This window comes from Taudactylus pleione, unplaced genomic scaffold (genome assembly GCF_031769625.1).
Source record: "Taudactylus pleione unplaced genomic scaffold, aTauple2 ptg000019l, whole genome shotgun sequence".
NCBI lineage: Eukaryota > Metazoa > Chordata > Amphibia > Anura > Myobatrachidae > Taudactylus > Taudactylus pleione.
Window position 1 is genome coordinate 22773627 of NW_028284421.1, and position 20321 is coordinate 22793947.

At 43.7% G+C, this 20321-nt stretch overlaps 1 protein-coding gene across 4 annotated transcripts in view; it reads left to right on the plus strand.

Moving 5' to 3' along the window:
* The window catches only part of ZNF609 (zinc finger protein 609), a 153797-nt gene that overhangs the window by 103755 nt on the left and 29721 nt on the right, over nucleotides 1-20321 (plus strand). For 3 of the 4 annotated variants that reach the window (XM_088446080.1, XM_088446073.1, XM_088446087.1), the window contains 3 exons: nucleotides 10870-11095; nucleotides 16495-16582; nucleotides 16829-19247. In XM_088446080.1, coding sequence (XP_088302206.1) covers nucleotides 10870-11095; nucleotides 16495-16582; nucleotides 16829-19247 — 2733 coding nt within the window. The remainder of the gene's footprint in view (nucleotides 1-10869; nucleotides 11096-16494; nucleotides 16583-16828; nucleotides 19248-20321) is intronic. The other variant, XM_088446092.1, reaches the window with a different exon arrangement.

The window sequence follows — 20321 nt, forward strand, 5'->3', positions numbered from 1 at the left end:
AGTAAAGAAAGACTTAAAAAACAAGCAAAAAAAAGAAACTGCATGGTGTCCACCCGTTAAATCCATAACCAGTCCTGGACCTTTTAGCTTGGTCTGGTCATGGAAAATCGGGGTTGGGAGGACTGGCAAAGGTTGCCCCCGAATTTTCCATCAACCTGCACCAGGCTGAACCCTTTTTTTTTTTTATTATTTTTTTAAATTTCTTTGCTTGTAACCCTAAAATATCTGTACAAAGGGCCTGATTCCATAAGGATCGCTATTGCGATCAAATAGCGATTATGCACGCAGTCTCACTGCGCAGATATGACAATGATTGCAGTCGCAATGCCGTCGCAGCCTAACATAAGGGCGCCCCCTTTACCTGACACATACATAATACTTAGCAAGACTGCGAAACCATCGGTAACATCGAGTTCAATCGCAGCCTCACGCACACTTGCTCAAAGTCTGACCTTACTTAGGAATTGCTAACCTCATCGTATGCAGGAAAAGCCCAAGCTGCGTATGGCATCGCACTAGCTAATTTATGTATGCCCCTGTAACGGCGTTCAAACACACTAACACGTCTGCGTTTCTGCCGACCAATTCCCCGTCCGTCCGTCACCACCCCCAAATGGTACTTCCTGTCAATCAGTCTGCGATGAGTCTGCATAGTCGCTGCCATCGCATTTCTGATCTCAGTGGAGTCTTCGCGCACTTCGATGCGTGCGCAGAATGCAACAATCTGCCGATTGCGTGCATAATCGCAGATGTGAGCGGTAGTGAATCAGGCCCAAAGTTCAAAACTGACGGCATTTACAGCTGCAAAATCCACCTGACATAGATGACTGGTTTCAATTGAAGTTGAAATCCGACGGATGATAAATATCCTTCACTGTCTACCCCATCTGTGTCACCCCTGTCTGATGTCCGTCCCCTTTGGAATGTAAGCTGTCACGAGCAGGGCCCTCTTCCCTCAGGTGCTTCTCCTTCCCTTACTTATACTTTCATCTACTCTTAACGCTCCACAAGGGCACCTAACAGGGTTGCTGGCACCCTGCTGCTTATTTGAGTGTTATGTTTGCTAATGCATTAATGTTTATAAACCGCGTCCTTGTCCTGCATTGTTTTGTACTGTAAATCACTGTTTTCTTGTTCGCTCATTTGTTTATGTACTTTGTAAGGTGCTGTGGAACCCTTGTAGCGCCATATAAGTAAAGGATATGTGGATTGCTATCGTAAATCCTGCTGATTTCAACCGATTTTAAAATTGATCTAACATCAACCTTAATAAATGTACCCCCTAGTGGGCAGCATTTTTTGCACTTGTTTACCAGTAGATGCACTTAGCTATCTTTCTAATGACTGGTAATTAAAATACAATACAAAATTATGGTTTGCGGACTTTTGTAAACCTTTTAAGAGGTGCGTACACACTAGACGATTTTTACACAACTGATTGTATAAAATGTCAAAATCGTGAGAGTCCAATCACAATCATGATGCCGATGCGTGTCCCCGAGGGTCGTACATCGCATCTTCAAATCTTGCCTACAGCAGTCAAGATCTGCCAATCTTGTACATTAAACTTTTACTTTGTACGGTGTGTGTGTCCTGTTTATTTTAATATTGCTTTTGCTGTGGAACTACAGGTACCACAAGGCCCGCAATGCCCCGCATGCTGCTACTTGTGGTTCTCCAAGTACCAGCATGTGGGGGAGGTTTGCTGGGACCTGCAGTTCCACAGCAAAAGACAATGTTTTCAACACTTTCAAATGCACTATACTACATAATCAACCCGGCACCCACCGCGCAGGGGTGCCGGGGATTGCCCTGGGCTATCAGCCTAGGCCTGGGGTACCCTGGAGAAGGGGACCCCTTTATTGGGAGGGAGGGGGGGGAAATCCCAGCTCCCCAAGGTTTTGTTTATTAAAATCAGATTGCAACAATATTATATAAATTATAATATATATATACATTGCACATTGCAGCATAATACACAATAATAATTCTTTACTTCTTATATCCTCACACGTCACCTCACACCCTACCCTCCTATTAGACCCACACAACAATAACAAAAGAACACACCACACCCCCACCCCACACTCCCTCCCCCTCATACACCTAAGCTAACCCTAAGTAGCGGAAACTTAAGTACAGCCATCTAGATGTATGTAAAGCATTTCTCTAAATTTGACTCAACACCATTCCTGTGACAGGACAGAAAGCCTTTAAGAATTGACAAGAAATAAGATTTTCCAGCTCCCAAGGTATCCCAGCCCTAGGGTGACTAGCGGTCAGGGTTAATGCTTCGGCCGGGGGACCCGGTGATAGGATTCCCCTGGCTGTGGCATTAGCCCCCCCTAGAAAAAGTGTGGTGCTGGTTCTGGTAAATACTCATGTTTTCCCCTGTATTTCCATAACCAGGACCGGATCAGAGTGCAGTGCCGGTTGTGCAAAATACGGGGGACCCCTAAGTTGTTTGTCCCCTGTATTTTGGTAACCAGGGCTGGTTCTGACTAGCCCGCTGCTGGATGTGCTTAAATACGGGGGACCCCTACATTATTTGTCCGCTTTATATGGCTCAACCAGCACTGGGCCACTAAAGCCTGGGGCTGGTTGCTCTTTGGGGGGGTGGTGCATGCTGTCTTTTTTTTTTTTTTAATTTCACACAGGCTTTCATTTTTTATTTTTTTTAAACACAGCAGCACAGACGGATCTCACTGATCCGTCTGTGCATCTGTGTTTATTTTTTTACAGACAGATACATGCATCACGGTTATCCGTGATCCATACAAGCATCTGTCTGCTATCCTGCACGATCTAAAGATTACCAAAACTTTAGATTGTGCACGATAGATCTTGTGAATCGTGTCCTTGAGTGACGGGGAGAGTTCAAGGGAAATTGCTCACGATATCGCATCGTGAGTACATAGTCTAGTGTGTAAGCACCTTTAGACAATTTTGTTTATCTGATTCTTGGATTTGTCTGGCCTTGATTTAGGGATTATCCTGTGTGTTTTTTATTTTTTTAAACAGACATGCTAGTACATTTTGGGCTTTTATTAATCCCTTGGGATCACAGGACCTGTTTTTTCTCTCAGGATGGAAGTTATCATTTCTCTGTAATCACAAATGTATGGATCATCTTACTGAATTCTGTGCATATTTTAGAAGCGATATTCTTACCTTTCTGACTTATCTATAGTAACTGTAAATCACAACATGGAACTGTTCAAAGCTGAATAATATGGTGATGTGTACATTTAGAAAACATAAAGGTCCAACAAAATTTACAGGTTTGCCAAATGTATTTTTGAAATACATCAGAGCCTGCAGTAAGTTGTTTTTGTTTCTTTAGTAAAGGAAACTTTGGGCCTGATTCAGACCCACTCGCGAGCGGCTGTGCGCTCGCAAGTGGGTCGATGGTCTGCACTGAGCATGCGCACGACGGAGGGAGCTCCGTCGTGCGCATGCGCCAGACACGACGAGCGAAGGACTTTCCTTCGCTCGTTGTGTCCGATCAAAGGGGGCGTGCTGTCAATGTTGATTGACAGCACGCCCCCTTTGGTGGGAGTGCCGGGGGCATGCCTCCCTGACGGGGGCGTTCCCACGGGAACGCCTCCCGTCAGAAGCCGGCCCACTGACATCACTAGTGATGTCAGTGGGAGTGATTTTGGCTCTGATAGAGCCAAAATCACTCCGGAGCTTGCGGTTGAAAACCTCAACCGCAGGCTCCGGCTCGCAATTTCGATGGTCGCGATGGTCACGACCATCGCGGCCATCAAAATGCACGCTCGTATAGCCTGTGGGTGGTAACCCACAGCTATACGAGCGTCCAGGAGGACGCTCCATGAAAATGGAGCCCGGCCCTCATGCAGAGCGTGCGCTCTGCTCAGAGCGTACGGCTCTGAATGAGGGCCTTTGTGCGGTCATTTAACCAGATAGACGTTTTATGTTTGTCTCCTTATCCTAATATTGCACAGACTCTAGCTAGCTACTTGCAGATGGCAAGGCTATATTATTACAGTGTTTTGCCAGCATTATATAATTGTTATTGTAAAGTGCAGCGACAAATGCACAGATCTAATGTTGCCAACTTCTGGGTGGTGTCTGCTGTTGAAAATATGGGCATTTTTCCATCTCACCTTAGTTCCCCTGGGTACTGTGACTACACTGCATGCCTCACAGGTATAGCCAGTGTTTGTTTATTTGCTTGTTGCTACCGTTTTAAAAACCAGCTGAACCAGCTTTCATAAATGTATGAATCCCCCAACCTACGTGGTCTGGTAGGTGAGTAAGCAACAATGGTAAGTGCTAAGGATATTTGGTTTCACAAAATAACGCCATGATACACATTATTTAGTGATGGCCCACATCGGGGGGTTCTAAGCTTGTGTTACTGCATAACTTGCAGTTTAATTAATATAGAAAACAGTGGATCTATATTATGGTAATGTCTGTTCAAGGTAATGTATAGAAAAATGCTACAACAAAACATATACTGTAATCATTATATAATGTATATTCTCTTTTACTTGCATAAAAGTTTTATTGACTAATGAACTCTACTAAGCATCAGTCATTCAAAGCACTGGAAATGATGTTATTGAATGCGTTGCCTGGTCACATCTTATAAAGTATACTAATGGATTTGTGTCATGTAGCTTTGAGTATTGGGCAGGGCCAGATTGCATGGGGGTGGACAGGGCGGTTGCCCAGGGACCCCCACAATCTGGAGGCCTCCACACTACCCAAACATTGCCCCCTGGCTGGCTCCCAGCAGCGCCACAATGTATTACATCACGTCTGCTGCCGGGAGCCTGTTCCCAGCAGCGTTGCGGCATGATGCAATTTTGCTGCAACATGAGCACCTGCAACTTAGTTATCCCAGGACCCCCACAAGCTTTAATCTAGTATTGGGTAGTGTCCTTAAATGTTGGGGAAAAAATGTAAGTTAACATTTTCTTTCAGTTTGTGTGGGTCATGCTTTTGATCTTAACCATTGACCTATCTGTGTAGAGTTGGAATGTCTTCTCACATATAAGCATGGTTTCCGCCTGGTGTAGTATTGAATTTAGACTAAGCTGCAATAGGGCAATGAGTGTTGTGGATGATGAAATATTCTTTGTACAGCGCTGCATAATATGGCGGCACTATTCAAGAAACAATAACAATTGTATGTGACCTATATATCTACAATGGTTGTGATTGGTGGTGTGTCTGTCCATTTTCTTATTCTCGGCTATACTATCTAGACCTTCTTTCAAATACTACCTAGCTAGAGCACTCTGCTAATTTACAAGATTTGCCTGGGAGACATGTCACCTGTGCATGTTTGGCAGGCACCACGTGAATGTGCTGCAGCCAAGGGGGAGAGTAATGCTACTCCAGTAAGCCTTCAAAGATGTATAACAGAGTGTCTCCAGCGCTCACCAAAGTGTATTTCCTTCAGAAACCTTTAGTTATTGTGGTTCATTTATCCTCTTTGGTTGAAATATGGAGGTGGAGATAATAGTATTTTTGTATTAGAACCACAACAGAAGAACAAATTTTTCACGGAACAAAAAAGTTCAGTGAAATGGTAACTTTGGAAGTGAGTTTTATTATTTTATCTTTTATCTTGATTTTATGCTTTATTTATATAAATTTAAAGATCTAAATATAAATTGTCTTTATTTTATTTTTTTGACAAATATTTTTACAGAGGTATTAAGGTTTGGATCTGAAACTTGCATACTGAATCAATTTATTATTTATTAACGGTTACTTATATAGCTGTAGTATATTCTGTTGCTCTTTGCTATTGGGAACAAGTTGTAATAAAAACAAGGTTGGGTAATAACAGAAAGGCAATGAGGTGCCGTAAGAGGGCCCTGCTTGCAAGCTTACAATACTTGTATATAGTTTCCATACCAAGACACTGTTTAATCAATAAAGAATATAGGTTATTTTTGAACCTGGCAAATGAGTTGGGTAAGCTTGTGTTTCTAAATCATTGATTAATAGGGGCCGATTCAACTCAGCGGGCTGTGGATAGCGCCAGGAGTGAGCTCCTGGGGCTATTCAATTCAGCGCGCTATTTAGCCCCACAGTTACAAGTTAAGTCAGAAAATGCTGGTTCTCGCGACTTAACCTGGGTGTTTAGTTGCGAGAACCGGCATTCTGTGACTAAAGTGTCGGCCGCGAGGCTGCTAGCGCCGCACTAAGCCGTAAAACAGCCTTGCGGCTGGAACTTTAGTTGGATTTCTCATTTAGTTGCCCTAACAATGCGGAAATGAATAGCTCCGAGAGCTACTTCCCCGTGCTATCAACAACACTCTGAATTGAATCGGTCCCATAGGGGGGAATTCAATTCAGTGCGATGTTGAATAGCAACGGGAGGGAGCTCCCGCAGCTATTCAATTCAACACGCTGTTTGGGCGCGCTAAGGATTTCTTCTCGCACCCCCTGGGAGTACGAGGAGAAATCCGACAAATGTGCCGGGCGCACAGCTGTTTTTCTGCAGAGCGCGTTGCTAACAACTGCGCGCCCGGCATTTTGGTCAGAGAATGCCTGTTAACGCTCCTTAACACCCTTGTTAAGGCGCGATAACTGCCATTCTCCGACCACACAGCGCACTGAATTGAATAGATCTGGGAGCTCGCCTCGGCGCTATTCAATTTGCGTTGAATTGAATTCCCCCCTTAGTGAGTAAGATTGGTTATGTCACTCTCCATGTTTCAACCATAGAGGATAAATGAGCCCCAATAACTAATAGGTTCATGAAGGAAATACACTTTGGTAAACTGAAGCGATTGTCTTCGATGGGAACACGTTGTTATATACATTTCTGTGCAACTGTGTCACATACTGTGATCGGCTTACATTCTATAACATGAATGTAGAATACCTGCTGGTTATTTTAAAGGAATCCAGGCCCAATTGTTTACACACAAATATAGTGTTTACAATGTAAACGCTATACTTTAGTCTCCCTTTAAGACCTGTTGTGTGGATTGACTGTAATAATAAAGTGTAGTAATGACTGAGGGGAGTCTGTAGTGCACCCATTACCAGGACTAATCCCGGCTGGTGGCAGTAACACATGTACATTTGCTATCACTCCTATCACTAGAGTGCACTAATGGGGATGAGTGTAATAGATCTATTTTGTCTCTACATAGTGATTTAATTTATTTACTAATGGCTGATATTTAAATATAAGTATGTAAGTATAAAAAGTAAGGGTGAAAGGAGAAAAACAATAAAGTAGCAGAAACACCCTCATCTGACTCAGACCTTAATGGACAGAGTGCTAATTTAAAAGATAATATAGAGGACCTGCCTCACTGCGATCAGAAGGCTAATATATATTTATTTTAGCCTCCTGATCACAGTGAAGCAAGTCCTGTATATTATCTGCATAAAGCTCTGTTCCTGGTTATGTGCTTCATAGAGAGCGATTTCACTCTTCTCTCTGCCTCACTCCTACACTCAGTTTTCCTTCCCCTTTGTTTCTCTCTGTAACAGGAGAGTCCCTGAATCCTTATTCTCATCTCAGTGGTTTTGCTTCCAAGCTCTCAGTAATTGTAGGTGTTGATAAGGGGCTACTAGACTCCCCTTCCCTCGTCTCTAGGCGCACACGTCTCCTCCCAGCCTGCAGGTAATAGCAAAATAAAGACTTGGCGGCTATCACCCCGTCGTGTCCTTGTGCCTTTGCTAGAGAGCTCCAGCTTCTGTGTGAGGCTGGTAGTGCTGGAGTGTGATTATGAGCAGTAGGGAGCTGTGTGGGGGAGGTGGTGAGGTGTCAGGTGAGTACATGTCTGTGTGTGCGTCTGGTGCTGCCTGTCTTGTGCACGTGTTACTATATGAATATTTCTGCAAATGTGTCAAATTGTCTTTTTATTTGTATGCTTATAGTGTGGTTGTGTGGATGTTATGCTTGAATCCTCACAAGCCGCCTTTCTCCTGCAATACAAGATCCTGATTATAAAAAGGATTCTAATTGTGCCATCCTCTCCTTCACACTCCCACTATTCGCTCTTTGCTATCGCCACCTCCATTACCACTTCTCTTGGTTCATTAAACGCCTTGCTGCTTGAGACTACTGACGTGCATTAAATCAGGTTAACCTCTTCCCAGCCACTGTGCTACCACAGCATCTGAGTAGCAGAATCCACATCAGATATTACCCACTTTGACATTCAAATGAAAATAACCTTTCACAGAAAACCAATCAAAAGACACAGCCAGGCTTAATAGCTGTTGTTGAGGTGAGTGCTGTGCATCCCATCTGAAGCTAACACTGCTGTGTTGAAGAGCGCTTTGCATTTATGCCTGTCAGGTGGCTGCACACAGCCATGTCCATGTGAAAAACTAGTGTAAGCACTCTGATTGTAGTGCAGTACAACTGGAAATTCTTGATATGGGCAGCAGTGCTTAGGGGAAAACATTGGTGTAAACTGCTATGGCTTGGCATCTGTTACTGAACTGTGAAAAATTCTAAAGAGCCTTTGCCAGCAAGCAATATCCAATTTTTCTGCTATGTAAGCTCTTCTTGCAGCTAATCACTTGCGTTACTGATGAAACTTGCCTTTAGCTTTACTTGATGTAGCTATAAAGCACAGATAGATAGATGGATAGAGATATACATATATATTTGTTAATTTAATTCTTAGAATATAATACAAGCTTTAAAATGTCACATCTGTCAGTGGTATAATAATATCAGTATTTCTCAAATCATTTAGCATATGTGGATCTGACTTTGGCGAACTGCATGTGCTTCCAGGAATTCTTATTTTACATTTGACAATCTGTTAGACTTTAGGGTTTGCTCCACAATGTACATACAGCATCCAACATGACTGGCTTGGGGGACCTCAGTAGTGCTTAGCTTTGTGGCTTAGGTGAACTGGTTCAGATGGATGTTGGTTTTGCCTTTGAGGAATGCAAACCATAGAACACATAGCACGCTGGCTTCTTAGACAGAGCTTGATAGGTCATTTTTCCCCTTCGTTGAAAACCATCTAAAATCTATGGTATAAGTCACCTATCAGTCCTTCTTGTTTTCTCTATAATGGAAATGTTTAATGTAAATCCTACCACCCAATTATTAGTTGTAAGAGCAGCTCCGTTGATTATTCAGTGTGCCGTACAAATTAACATCACGACTGATCGCTAATTAGCAGAACTGCTGTAATTAAACTTCTATTGTGTTCATGCGGATTGTTTCTTTGTAGCTGCTCCACAACTATTCATTTCCTCCCCTCCTTGTGACAGGGTAATGAACTTATTCAGCCAAGAGGGATTCCCTTTCTTTTTACCACTTCTGTGTGCAGTATAACATAACATAAATATTGCCCTGGCTGAAAAGACTGTTCTTGTGTAAATGGTTATTCTCTTGTAAAACCAGTCTGTGCTTTCATGTTTGAGAGGTGCCATGGTATTACTTAGAATGCATGGTTTGCACTATTATCTTTAAGGGTTAGGGAGTCTAGCGAGGTTAGGTTTGGGGGGGGGGTGAGGGGGAATAAGGGTTAGGTACCATCCCGGGACCGTTAGGTTTAGGGAGCGGTAAGGGGAGGTTAGGGTTAGGCACCACTAAGGGAGGGTTGGGGGGGGACAGGGGAGATTAGGTTACATACCTGCCACTGTCGGGATCTTGATCCTGTCGGGCATCTGCTGATATTTGAACAGGCGGCATTTCAATCCCTTCCATTTTAAGATGTTTCACTAGTTCCCAACTAAGTGCTTTTTTTGTCATTCTCTGGTGATGAATTTTGCTTTAATGAGCTGAGCAAGTGTCCCTTTCTCAGTGTACAAGTTCAGACATTATTTGCATAAGTGAAAAATATATTTTTGACCTTCTCTTTAGGAAAATGTCAAGTGCAGGTTTGGCATAATCAAGCAATACTATTTATGGCCATTGTTGTCATCAATAAACATTGCTGCTACAAGTTGGGTGCCAGCAGTAAATTATACTCCTTTTACCCTGACCTGAAAATCCCAGGTTGATGCACGTGAACGCGCATCGACCCGGGATTTTAGTCAGTGTAAACGGATCCACCCAGGTCCTGAGTCCCGAGGATCCAACTCTGGTAGCTTGCAGGGTTGGCCACGGGTCGTTCCCATGTCATCCTGCCATGTAAACTGTGCGATCCGGGTCACGATGACACGTATAGTGCTGCATGCTGCCCGATTGGCTGGCTTCAGTGGTGCTTGGAGATGATGTCATCTCCAAGCGTCCACTGCAACGCCAGAAGAGCTGGGTCACTAGACCCGGCTTAGGTGTGAACGGTGCCGAACCTGGGATAGCCTGGGTCTTTGCCACAGTGTTAAAGGGGTCTGTTCTGGGTCAGACCCCCGGACTTTGGTGTAAGATATTATTCTCAGACACTTGGGAATTGTTCAGCCCTGCTTTATTATTACAGCACAGTACAATGAGATAATTCAAATAATAATTTTCTTAAACTTTAAGTGGCAAATATGCTTAGTACTTTCCTGATCAATTAAAGGATTGTTGAATCCTCAAAGTTTGGATTCAAACTGTAAAGATTTCCTTATATGCCGTAATAATCCTTTGTAACTGTTGCTGTAAATCAGTGCAATTTCCGCATACACAAACCAAGTTCTGTTCTCAGTATTGAACAGAACATTTGCTGCTAACTACTGTATGAGCAAGAAGAATGTTACGTCCTGTATGTGACATTTTAGCTTAGTGGTGCTCTATAATGACTTATGTGACCCAGGTATAAAGCTGTATGTTATATTTTTTGGAAACTAGCATTGTCACATAAAACTATATTTTTTATTGTTTAGTTTTTTTTTTTTGTTTTTTTTTTTGCATTAACCCCTTCACTTCAGTAACTACTCCATATTAAGCTACTGTTTGTCTTTTCATAGATGGAGTCCCCGGTGTGTGCACCTTCTGGGATACCTCTTCATCTGCTAGTCCCAATGGTGAACAATGACATCTCCGCTCCATGTGAGCAGATCATGGTGCGTACAAGATCAGTGGGTGTCAATACCAGTGATGTGGCTCTGGCTACTGAGCCTGAATGCCTTGGACCTTGTGAACCTGGCACCAGCGTTAACTTGGAAGGCATTGTGTGGCAGGAAACTGAGGATGGTAAGTCCGAGCATTGCTTTTGGGTTGTGTATGTATTAGGTGTCCATATGTGTATATTGTGCAACATATTAGTCTTTCCATTGTTTTTTATGGAATGTCCAAGGGCATTCAGCATGCTGCAATACATGTGCCTCCTGTGTACAACTGCTGCCTGGGACTGTGTCGCTCACGTGTCATTCATTGTTTTACTTCTGGGTTGCACAGTACGGCCAGAAGGTAACTGTGTAACGTGATATCCACCAGTGCCGACTGTACACATCTGCCACACGTGAACTTTGTCCACTGTGATTACAGGAGGCACTTTAAGCAGTATGCACGTACTGAAAGACCAGCCACTGTAATACATTTAAGGATGCTCACAGACAAAACAAGGTTAGATTAAACAGAAGGAGTGTGTCTTGTGGCCCAACTATACTTTTCCTGCTGCTGTTTGCCTGAGTATCCGGATGAAAGCTCGACAGTTTTTATAGGTCAACACCAAATTGTCAACATGAACTAGGTCGACAAAAGATCGACAGGTTCAAATGGTTGACACAAATGGTTACGGTTAGATTTATGCACTAGGGTTAGGCTACATTTAGGTTTAGCCACTAGGGGGAGGGTTAGGGTTAGGCACCAGGGGGGGAGGGTTAGGGTTAGGCACCAGGGGTAAGGTTAGGCACTAGCGGGAGGGTTAGAGTTAAAATAATAAAAGAAAAGTGTTGACCAAGTGTGTGGCGATCTTTTGCACTGTCGACCATTTGGTGTCGCCCTATTTATTGCCGATCATTTATACCACACCCGTTTACCTGTGGCTGTAGCCCAGAAGATTAGTAATGGATGGGTCATTTTCAGACTGGCAGAAAATATGCAGTGCTTGATTTTACACTGACATTTAGTTTTTATTAATTTATTATGAGTTGTATAATTGTATATTAGTTAAATAAAGTGCTTATTATTAATACAGATAAATAAAATAACACTGGATATTTTTGTTTTCTTGCACACACTTAATGGCACTCACTCTGAATTTGGCTCAGAAGCCATTTGGTCATGGCCCCTGCCTGGTGTAAGTGCATATAGTGGTGAGACATGGAGCCCAAATTTACATCCCAGGACAGTTGAATAAGCAAAATTTTCCATCATACTTTTATGTTATGACTTTTTTGAGTTTTAATTATTTAATGAATGTTACATTTCATCTTCAGTGTAGACATTGTATTCATTTATTTGTTGTATTACTGGCATAATCGTGGATTGAAATATACTTTACAGCAGCTGCATTTGAGGAGAAATTTAGGGTCCTGCTACTTTGTCTCCCCCACAACATGCATTTGCTTCCAAAAACAGTAGCAGACACTAAGGCGTTTTCACAGTTCCATCGATTATATACTGTCCACTATCTCCTGAAATACTACTGCATTGGCCTTACCCACTCCCAGAGCAGCTTGACATTTAGCTGACAGCTCTTTATCTCTGCTTCATCTTCAGATCACATGTACTGCCCTTGTGCCATTGTTGAGATTCCAAAAACTGTATGTGTCATATGCTATAGCTGCAAATTACCTGTGAGTTCCAGTGAGTTAATTATGATAACAGATGTTCAGTGCAGACAAACCACAGGGATCAGATTTGCAGCAGTCGGTGAGCTTCTGATCTAATGTAATATGGGATTCCGTGGAGCTTGTAACAGTACCATTCTGTCTGCAAGGCTGTACCACAGAGTACTTGAAAACCGGGTAATTCATACCTGCTAACTCTGCATAGAGCCCTCATCCGCAGCTGTGCTGCCATCTGCTATCTAAAAATAAACCTAAATGCAGGTGAGACTAGGAACTGCACTTTCCCAAAGTTTCAGAGCCGTGGGTGCTTTAGTTCCCCATTGGCACATGGATATAGACTGAAGCAATGTATGCATATGCTGAACGATTTTTTATGTGAGTAGTCTTTTTTTTCTCCTTCTTAATCTCCAGTTAAAACAAGAAGCGAACTTGTCAGTGGCTCTAAATGATCAGTGCTACTGGTCCACTGAAAGAGTAAAGTAGCAACTTTGCGCCCAAATTGAAATGCTTTATACAACCTACAGACCTGGATTGTGGGCCTTATTCACAGAAAACTGATTTGCAGAGCCGCACGCAAGCAGCTGTGCAAATCCGTCCATCCCAGATGCAAATGCAGAAGGTGGTGTCAGTCGCCTCCTTGCTGCATTTGCGATCCCATTACTGCAACCGATGGTCACTAGTTTGGTCAGACAGCGGGAGCTGAAGCTTCCTGCAGCCTGGCCGGTGCCTGGACATGTAAAAGGCCAGGAATCTGCGTCCGCCAACGCAGACCCTGGCCTCGTCTCTGGCCTCGTCTTTCCCAGAAGAAACAGAGGCGACACGAGTTCCGGGAACAGCAATCATGCTATGGCTTGGAGGGTCTGCAAGGTAGATTGCAAGACCCGTTCTGCGTATGCGCAGAACATGTCCTGTGCAGACACGGGCCCCCAAACATCTCTCAATTAGGTCCTGTATGTAGAAAATACCAGGGAGAGAACATAGTGGGAGATGTCCACTGTCTACATTTATTTATGAAGTTATTTATATAATGAACATACAAACTTCACAACGGTAGTGCCTTCGGACCCAAGACCTCAGTGCTGTGAGGCAGCAGACTGACTCTTGCACCACTGCTTTGCCCCATAAAATTAGTTAAAGTGCTATGCATTTTAATAGAAAGATTCCAGAACTTGGTAATCAGTTGTCTTTAATTTGTAGTATTACTTTTATTTAAATTATTTTCTTCTTCATCCACTAGGGGACACTGGAGTATATACCATGGAGTATAGACTGCTGATGAGTGGAGCCTGGCACTTTAAATTTTTTCAGAAGAGTAGTTGGCTCCCACGCCCCCATACCACACCATAACTCAGTTTAGATTAATTGCCAAGGGAGCCTGATGCTTTTCCAGTGCTGTCCTCAGCCATTTGTTTTCTTCATTTATTTTTATCTCTCTTCAACAGACTGGCTGTGCCAGTCTGCTTGCACTGTGAGAGCCGCCGGCGGGACCCGCCACAGCTGCCTGCGGCTCGTGTCTGGATCCCGAGGCCATAGGAGACCCGCCGCAGCTGCGTGCGGCTTGTGTCCGTGTCCCACATGCCCACCGCGCAACCGGCCGGCAAAGCAGGGGTAAGTATTCCCATCCCCCATGAGTAGCAAGAGGGGTGGGGGTATTAAAGTCGCGGACCCCCCAGCCCATGGCTATTATTCCACAAGTTCTTTCCAACCATGTTGGGTAGATTGTTCAGACAATCCAGAGATTTTCTGTTTCTGTCTCCGCTCCCTCCTTCCTCGAACAACACACCTTGTCTGAAATACACTGTAGGTTTTGGATAATTCTGCAATTATTACTAGTGATAGGGTGCAGATTCTGCCTTCTCTATCTGTTCTCCGCATCAGTTGTCCTGCGACCTGATCTTCAAGCCTTCGGCAGGGAGTTCTTGAGTCCAGTTATTTTGGTACCTCCTGCTGCTAGATGCAATTTCAACCTGGTGGAGTTTTCCTACATCAAGCCCATTTTATCTTTTCAATTGGATGGATTTGAACTCCCAAACTATATGGACCTCAAGTATGGTTCTGAGCCATAGTTCTGCGGTTGGTTCTTGCTTTCGCCTGATAGTGTCAGAGTTTACGGCTCTGTCCGGTCATTCTCCTTATTTTATTTTTCATTACATTCAGATTGTGCTTCGCATGAAGCCGGCCTCTTTTGTAACTAGATAGGCCTTCATTATTGTGGTGGTTCTTGGTCGGCTGCAGTTGCTTCTTCTAGATGTGCTTATGTTTTTTCTTGAGTCTTCTGCTTATATTTCTTCCATGCTACAACAGTTTCTTGTTGGTGCTCTCTCTCACTTTGTTTTCAGTGGTTTTCTCAAGGGTGGTCAGGTTTGTCGCCTCGGTTGGCTGTTCTTGGTCTTGGACCTTCTTAGTTGGTTCCTCCTCCTCCTTGTCTCTCCTCCTCTATTGGTCTGCTATCCGTCTCCGCTCGGCTTGCTTAATCTTAACTGAGTTCGGGTGGGGTATAGAGGTGGAGGAGCCTGCTACTCTTCTGAAGAAATTTTTAGAGTGCAAGGCTCCACTCATCACCCGTCTATACACCCAATGGTATATACTCTAGGATCCCCTATGAATTCAGAGAAAGGGATTTATCGGTAAGTACCAAAATTCTATTTTTGAATAAAACAGCTCGTCCGCAACAGAAACTAGTCACTTTTATCAGTCTCTTTGAGGAACCTCTACTTAGGGCCGTATTCAATTAGTTTCGCATCTGCGATAAAGTTTTGCATGCCGGACTTCTCACCTACATTGCATCTTTTGGCCGCAGAAACTTATCGTGTGCGTCCCCGCTTTTCGCCCTATTCAATTCCAGAAGACGCGAAAACGGCGACACACAAAGTCAGAACAGGCGGAAAGTGGTGTCAGAATTTGGGAAATCGGCCTGAATCCCCCCCAAAAAGATGCAGAAACATTCGGGATCAATGCAATAGTGCCCGAATAGCCCCAATAAAACTGTTTGGGGTACTTAAGTTGGTATAATTACCTCCAATTAGCGTCTTTGCACAAGTGGTGAAGAATGGCATAAAGCAGTATTTTTGGGAGAAAATAAATAGTTCTGTCAAATTTGGGGTACCTGAAAATGGGTGCAAGCATTTTTTAATGTCTCTAAAGTGAAGTTTTAATGAAAGTGAAATTCCTCCCTCATAAAAACACCTGCAATCCCAAAAACACTTGACCCCTTCTTAGAGCACCCCTAGAATCTTATTTCGCTAGTTTGCGAAGTTGTCCCCCCACTTTGTACTTTTTCGCCCCCAAATTCAAAGTATTTTTTTAGGGTGTACTTAAGTTTTTGTTCAGGAATTTTTTGACGCAGTTGTCATTTGGGGCTGAGTGATTTCCCCACCTTTGCACCCCAAAACAACAATTTTTAACTTTTTTTTTTTTTCTCCTGCTATTCAGAGGCAAAACTTTTTCGCTTATTACATTGCATCCACGTACGTGAAAAGCGGGTGGAATTGAATACGGAGATAAGTTTCCGATAGGCGAAAAGGCACAATCGGCGATACTATTTTGCGGATCTCAGTTTTTCGCTTCTAATTGAATACGGACCTTAGACCTTAGTCTGCAACAGGCCCTGTAGCTGTTTTTTCATTAGGTGATATAATTATAATTGTTCTTAATTTCTTTTCATTTTATGTGCAGACTGCTAATAAATTCATATTCTTGAACTCTTTGAAAATTATGCTGGATTTGATTAGAACAAAAAAATCTGATATGCGTCATCAGTTTGATCAGAGTTTGACTTTCTAACAATAGTTTACTCATCCTAGTTCTTTCTGCTTGAATATCCTTTTGCCTCTAAGTGACTTTGTGTTTCTTCTACAGGAATGCTAGTTGTAAATGTGACTTGGAGAAACAAGACCTATGTTGGTACCCTGTTGGATTGTACACGACATGACTGGGCTCCACCTAGGTGAGTCTGGTTCCTGAGATGTGGTGTGTTTGACCACATTGTACTACAGAAATGAGGAATGTTTGTGTGGGAAAGTGTAGGCATGCGTTCACAACACATGGCCTGCTACATTGGAATGAATTTTAAAACACGCTAGGTATGTCTGATGCAACAGTAATTTAAATATCTTAGAAATGTATATTTATTAGAAATGTATATTTAAGTAAGTGGACTCACTTCCTCCCTTTCTTCCCCTTCCCCCTCCAGATTCTGCGACTCTCCCACCAGTGACTTGGAGATGCGGAACGGACGGGGTAGGGGTAAACGCATACGCCCAAGTAGTAATGCTCCCATTGCAGAAGGCACACCAGCCCCTGAAAGTAAAGGCGCAAGCAGCAGCAGCAGTAATAGTAAGACACGGGCTGGAGCCAACAACAAAGGTAGACGAGGAAGTCAGAATTCAGGTGAGCATCGTCCACAGCCTTGCAACACAACAGAGGATATAAAAGCCAGCCCATCATCTGCCAGCAAACGCAAAAGTAAGACTCCTTCTGACATGGAACTGACCTCCAGCTCAGAAGACTCCAAGGGAAGTAAGCGTGCGCGCACAAACTCCATGGGGTCTTCATCTGCCCCGGTGTCTGTGTCCTTGCCTTTAACAGTGCAATTAAATACTATCAAGGTGGAACCAACTGCACTAGACCGGAATTGTTCCTCACCCATATTAATAGACTGTCCCCATCCCAACTGCAACAAAAAATACAAGCACATTAATGGCCTGAAATACCATCAGGCTCATGCACACACAGATGATGACAGTAAACCAGAGGCAGATGGAGACAGTGAATGTGGTGACGAACCTCATCTTCATCTGGACATGGGTAGCTGCAATGGTAACTTTCAGTCACAGAAGGGATCCCTTTCACCTGCCCGATCTGCCACTCCTAAGGCTCGTTTGACTGAGCCACACAGTCCTCCTCTTTCTTCAAAGTTTGGAGGTAAAGTGATGGGCAAGAAAAAAATAAGTACAGAAGGAGACACAGACCCTGGAGCACTTTCTAATGATGGGTCAGATGATGGTCAAATGGCAGCAGATGATACAAGTAATGATGGCTTTGAGTCGCAGGAAAAAAGACTGGTAGAAAAGGATGCAGTAAAAAAAGGAAACGGAAGCAACAAGTCAGACAAATTGACTTCATCTAAGAGTGTGAAATCTGCCCGTCCCATTGCCCCTGCTATAGTACCTCAACAGATATACACTATCCAAACTACCACCTTCACTGCTGGAAGTCCTGGTTCCTCCACTGGTCTCACCACTACAGTTGTCCAAGCCATGCCTACTAGCCCACAGCTTAAGCCCATTCAGCCTAAACCAACAGTAATGGGAGAACCATCTAGTATTAATCCAGCTTTAACCCCATCTAGGGATAAAAAGAAGAAGGAAAAAAAGAAGAAAGAGCCAAGGGAAGAAGAAATTCCTGGAACCTCCATGAAAGTTGGTCGTCCTGAAGAAGGGAAAAGCCCTTATGGGGATGCCGTGAGTGATTTAGTAGGCAAAGGTGATGGACTTCTCAATGGCTCAGATTCTCACCAGAGCCGCTTGGCCAGTATAAAGGCTGAGGCTGACAAAATATATAGCTTCACAGACAATGCACCTAGCCCTTCTATAGGAATGGGAGGAAATACTACAAACCGAATGGAAAACCCCAGTCCTGGTCAGCCCATGACACCACTACATGTTGTGACCCAAAATGGGGCAGAGGGGACTTCAGCTAAAACCAACAGTCCAGCTTATTCTGACATTTCTGATGCAGGAGAGGATGCGGAAGGTAAATTGGAGGGCACAAAGGTTAAAGACCCAGAGCAGCTTGTTAAGGAAAGTGCCAAAAAGTCCCTTTTTCCACCACAACCCCAGAACAAGGATTCCCCATACTACCAGACCTTTGAAACTTACTACTCTCCCAACTATGCACATTCCAGTCCAGGTGCCATGAACCCCACTGGTCAGACGACACCAGAAAGTCAGCCTCTTAAAGTCAAGAAAGAAGAAGATCTGGAGGTTACTGAAGTGAAAATGAAGGTTGAGCCTCCTGAGGATAAAAAGCCAGAGCTCAGCAGCACTAGCCAACAACCCTCAGTTATTCAGCAACGTCCTAACATGTACATGCAGTCCCTCTATTACAATCAGTATGCCTATGTGCCTCCTTATGGCTATAGTGACCAAGGATATCATGCCCATCTGCTCAGCACTAACCCAACATATAGACAACAGTATGAAGAGCATCAGAAGCAAAGACAGAACCTGGAACAACAGCAGCAACAGCAGCAGCGCAACATTGAAAAAAAAGCTGAGATGGCCATGAGAGACAGAGAGGCTACTCTGAAAGAAGAATGGAAGCACAAGTCTTCAGTACACCCAACACTCACTAAAGCACCAAGTCTGACAGATTTAGGGAAATCTGGGTCTAGTAAATCTAAGGAGCTGGTATCTGGGCCGGACACTGGCAAGTCTGTGATTATTCCTAAACCAGAGGACTCTGCAAAGATACCAGTGCAGCAAGCAGAGGGTTTGAAAGCAAAAGTTTCAGAAGGAGGAGGACATATAGGGAAGGAATCTGCTGAAACTTCGAAAACTATAGACTGCAGTAGACAAGCTGGACTGGATTCTGTCTTGTGGTACAGACAGGTAAGAATCTATATTCAGCTTTTATCTGGTTGTGAATCTCAGTTGATTTTTGAAATAATTGTATGTTCTATTGAATTGATAATCTGTCTTTTTAAATGTTGTACTTGTTGAGTAATTCCCTCATCTACCAGTCTCTGTCAACCGCGTTTCTCTCGCTCTCCGCCTCCCCTCATCTCTAGCTCTCTACTTCCCTCGTCGCTCTCGCTCTCTCCCCTGTCGCTCTCGCATTCTCATGCTTTCGCCCTCCTAGTCTCTCTCCATTCCTCCCGTCTATCTTGATTCCTCCATCACCTGTCTCTCCCTCTACCCCGTCTCTCTCTCGAACTCTCCCTCCCCTTGTCTCTTACGCGCTTTACTTCCCCCGCCTCTCACGTGCTCTACTTCCCCCTCTCTTGCGCTCACTCTTTCCCTCTGTAGCACTCCCCACCTAGCACCGTCTCTTTCCCCCTCTCTCTCTACTCCCTCCTGGTCCTTGTGTTTTTTGTTTAATGGATTTATTTAAATTTTAGTCTTGTTATGTCACTAATGTTACTGTTTTGTTTATTCCTTGTGGGCTTGGTTCATATGCTTTCTTCGGGAAGTTTGCAAGCATCTGTCTAATTTCTGTTCTGTTTGACGTTCTCTGTATCTTCTTTCTGATTTGGAGGCTTGGTGTCATGGTGTAATTGTGTAAAAGGTTTTTATAGCTTGTGTATATAGCAATTTTTGATGTGTTCAATTAAGTTATCTGTAATGACATAGTCCACCACTCTGCTACCTACATGTTATGCTGCCCATCCACTAGGCGATTTTGACAGGCGATTGCACGGTAACGACGTAGTTATCGTGCAATCGCTTGCAAATCGTCCGAAAGTCGGGCAATTTAAAGTCGGAAACGACCAGCGATGCGCATGCTGGTCGTTTCCGCCATCAATCATCTGGCAAACATGCTGGTCAACTTGACGGTAACGTCTGGTTTAGCATGTTGCCAGGTGATTGATTGAGCCTGCACTGAACGACTGCTCGTTCAGTGTAGGCTCATCACAGACATAGAAACGACAGCACATTGCAATGTCGTAATCGTGCTGTCGTTTC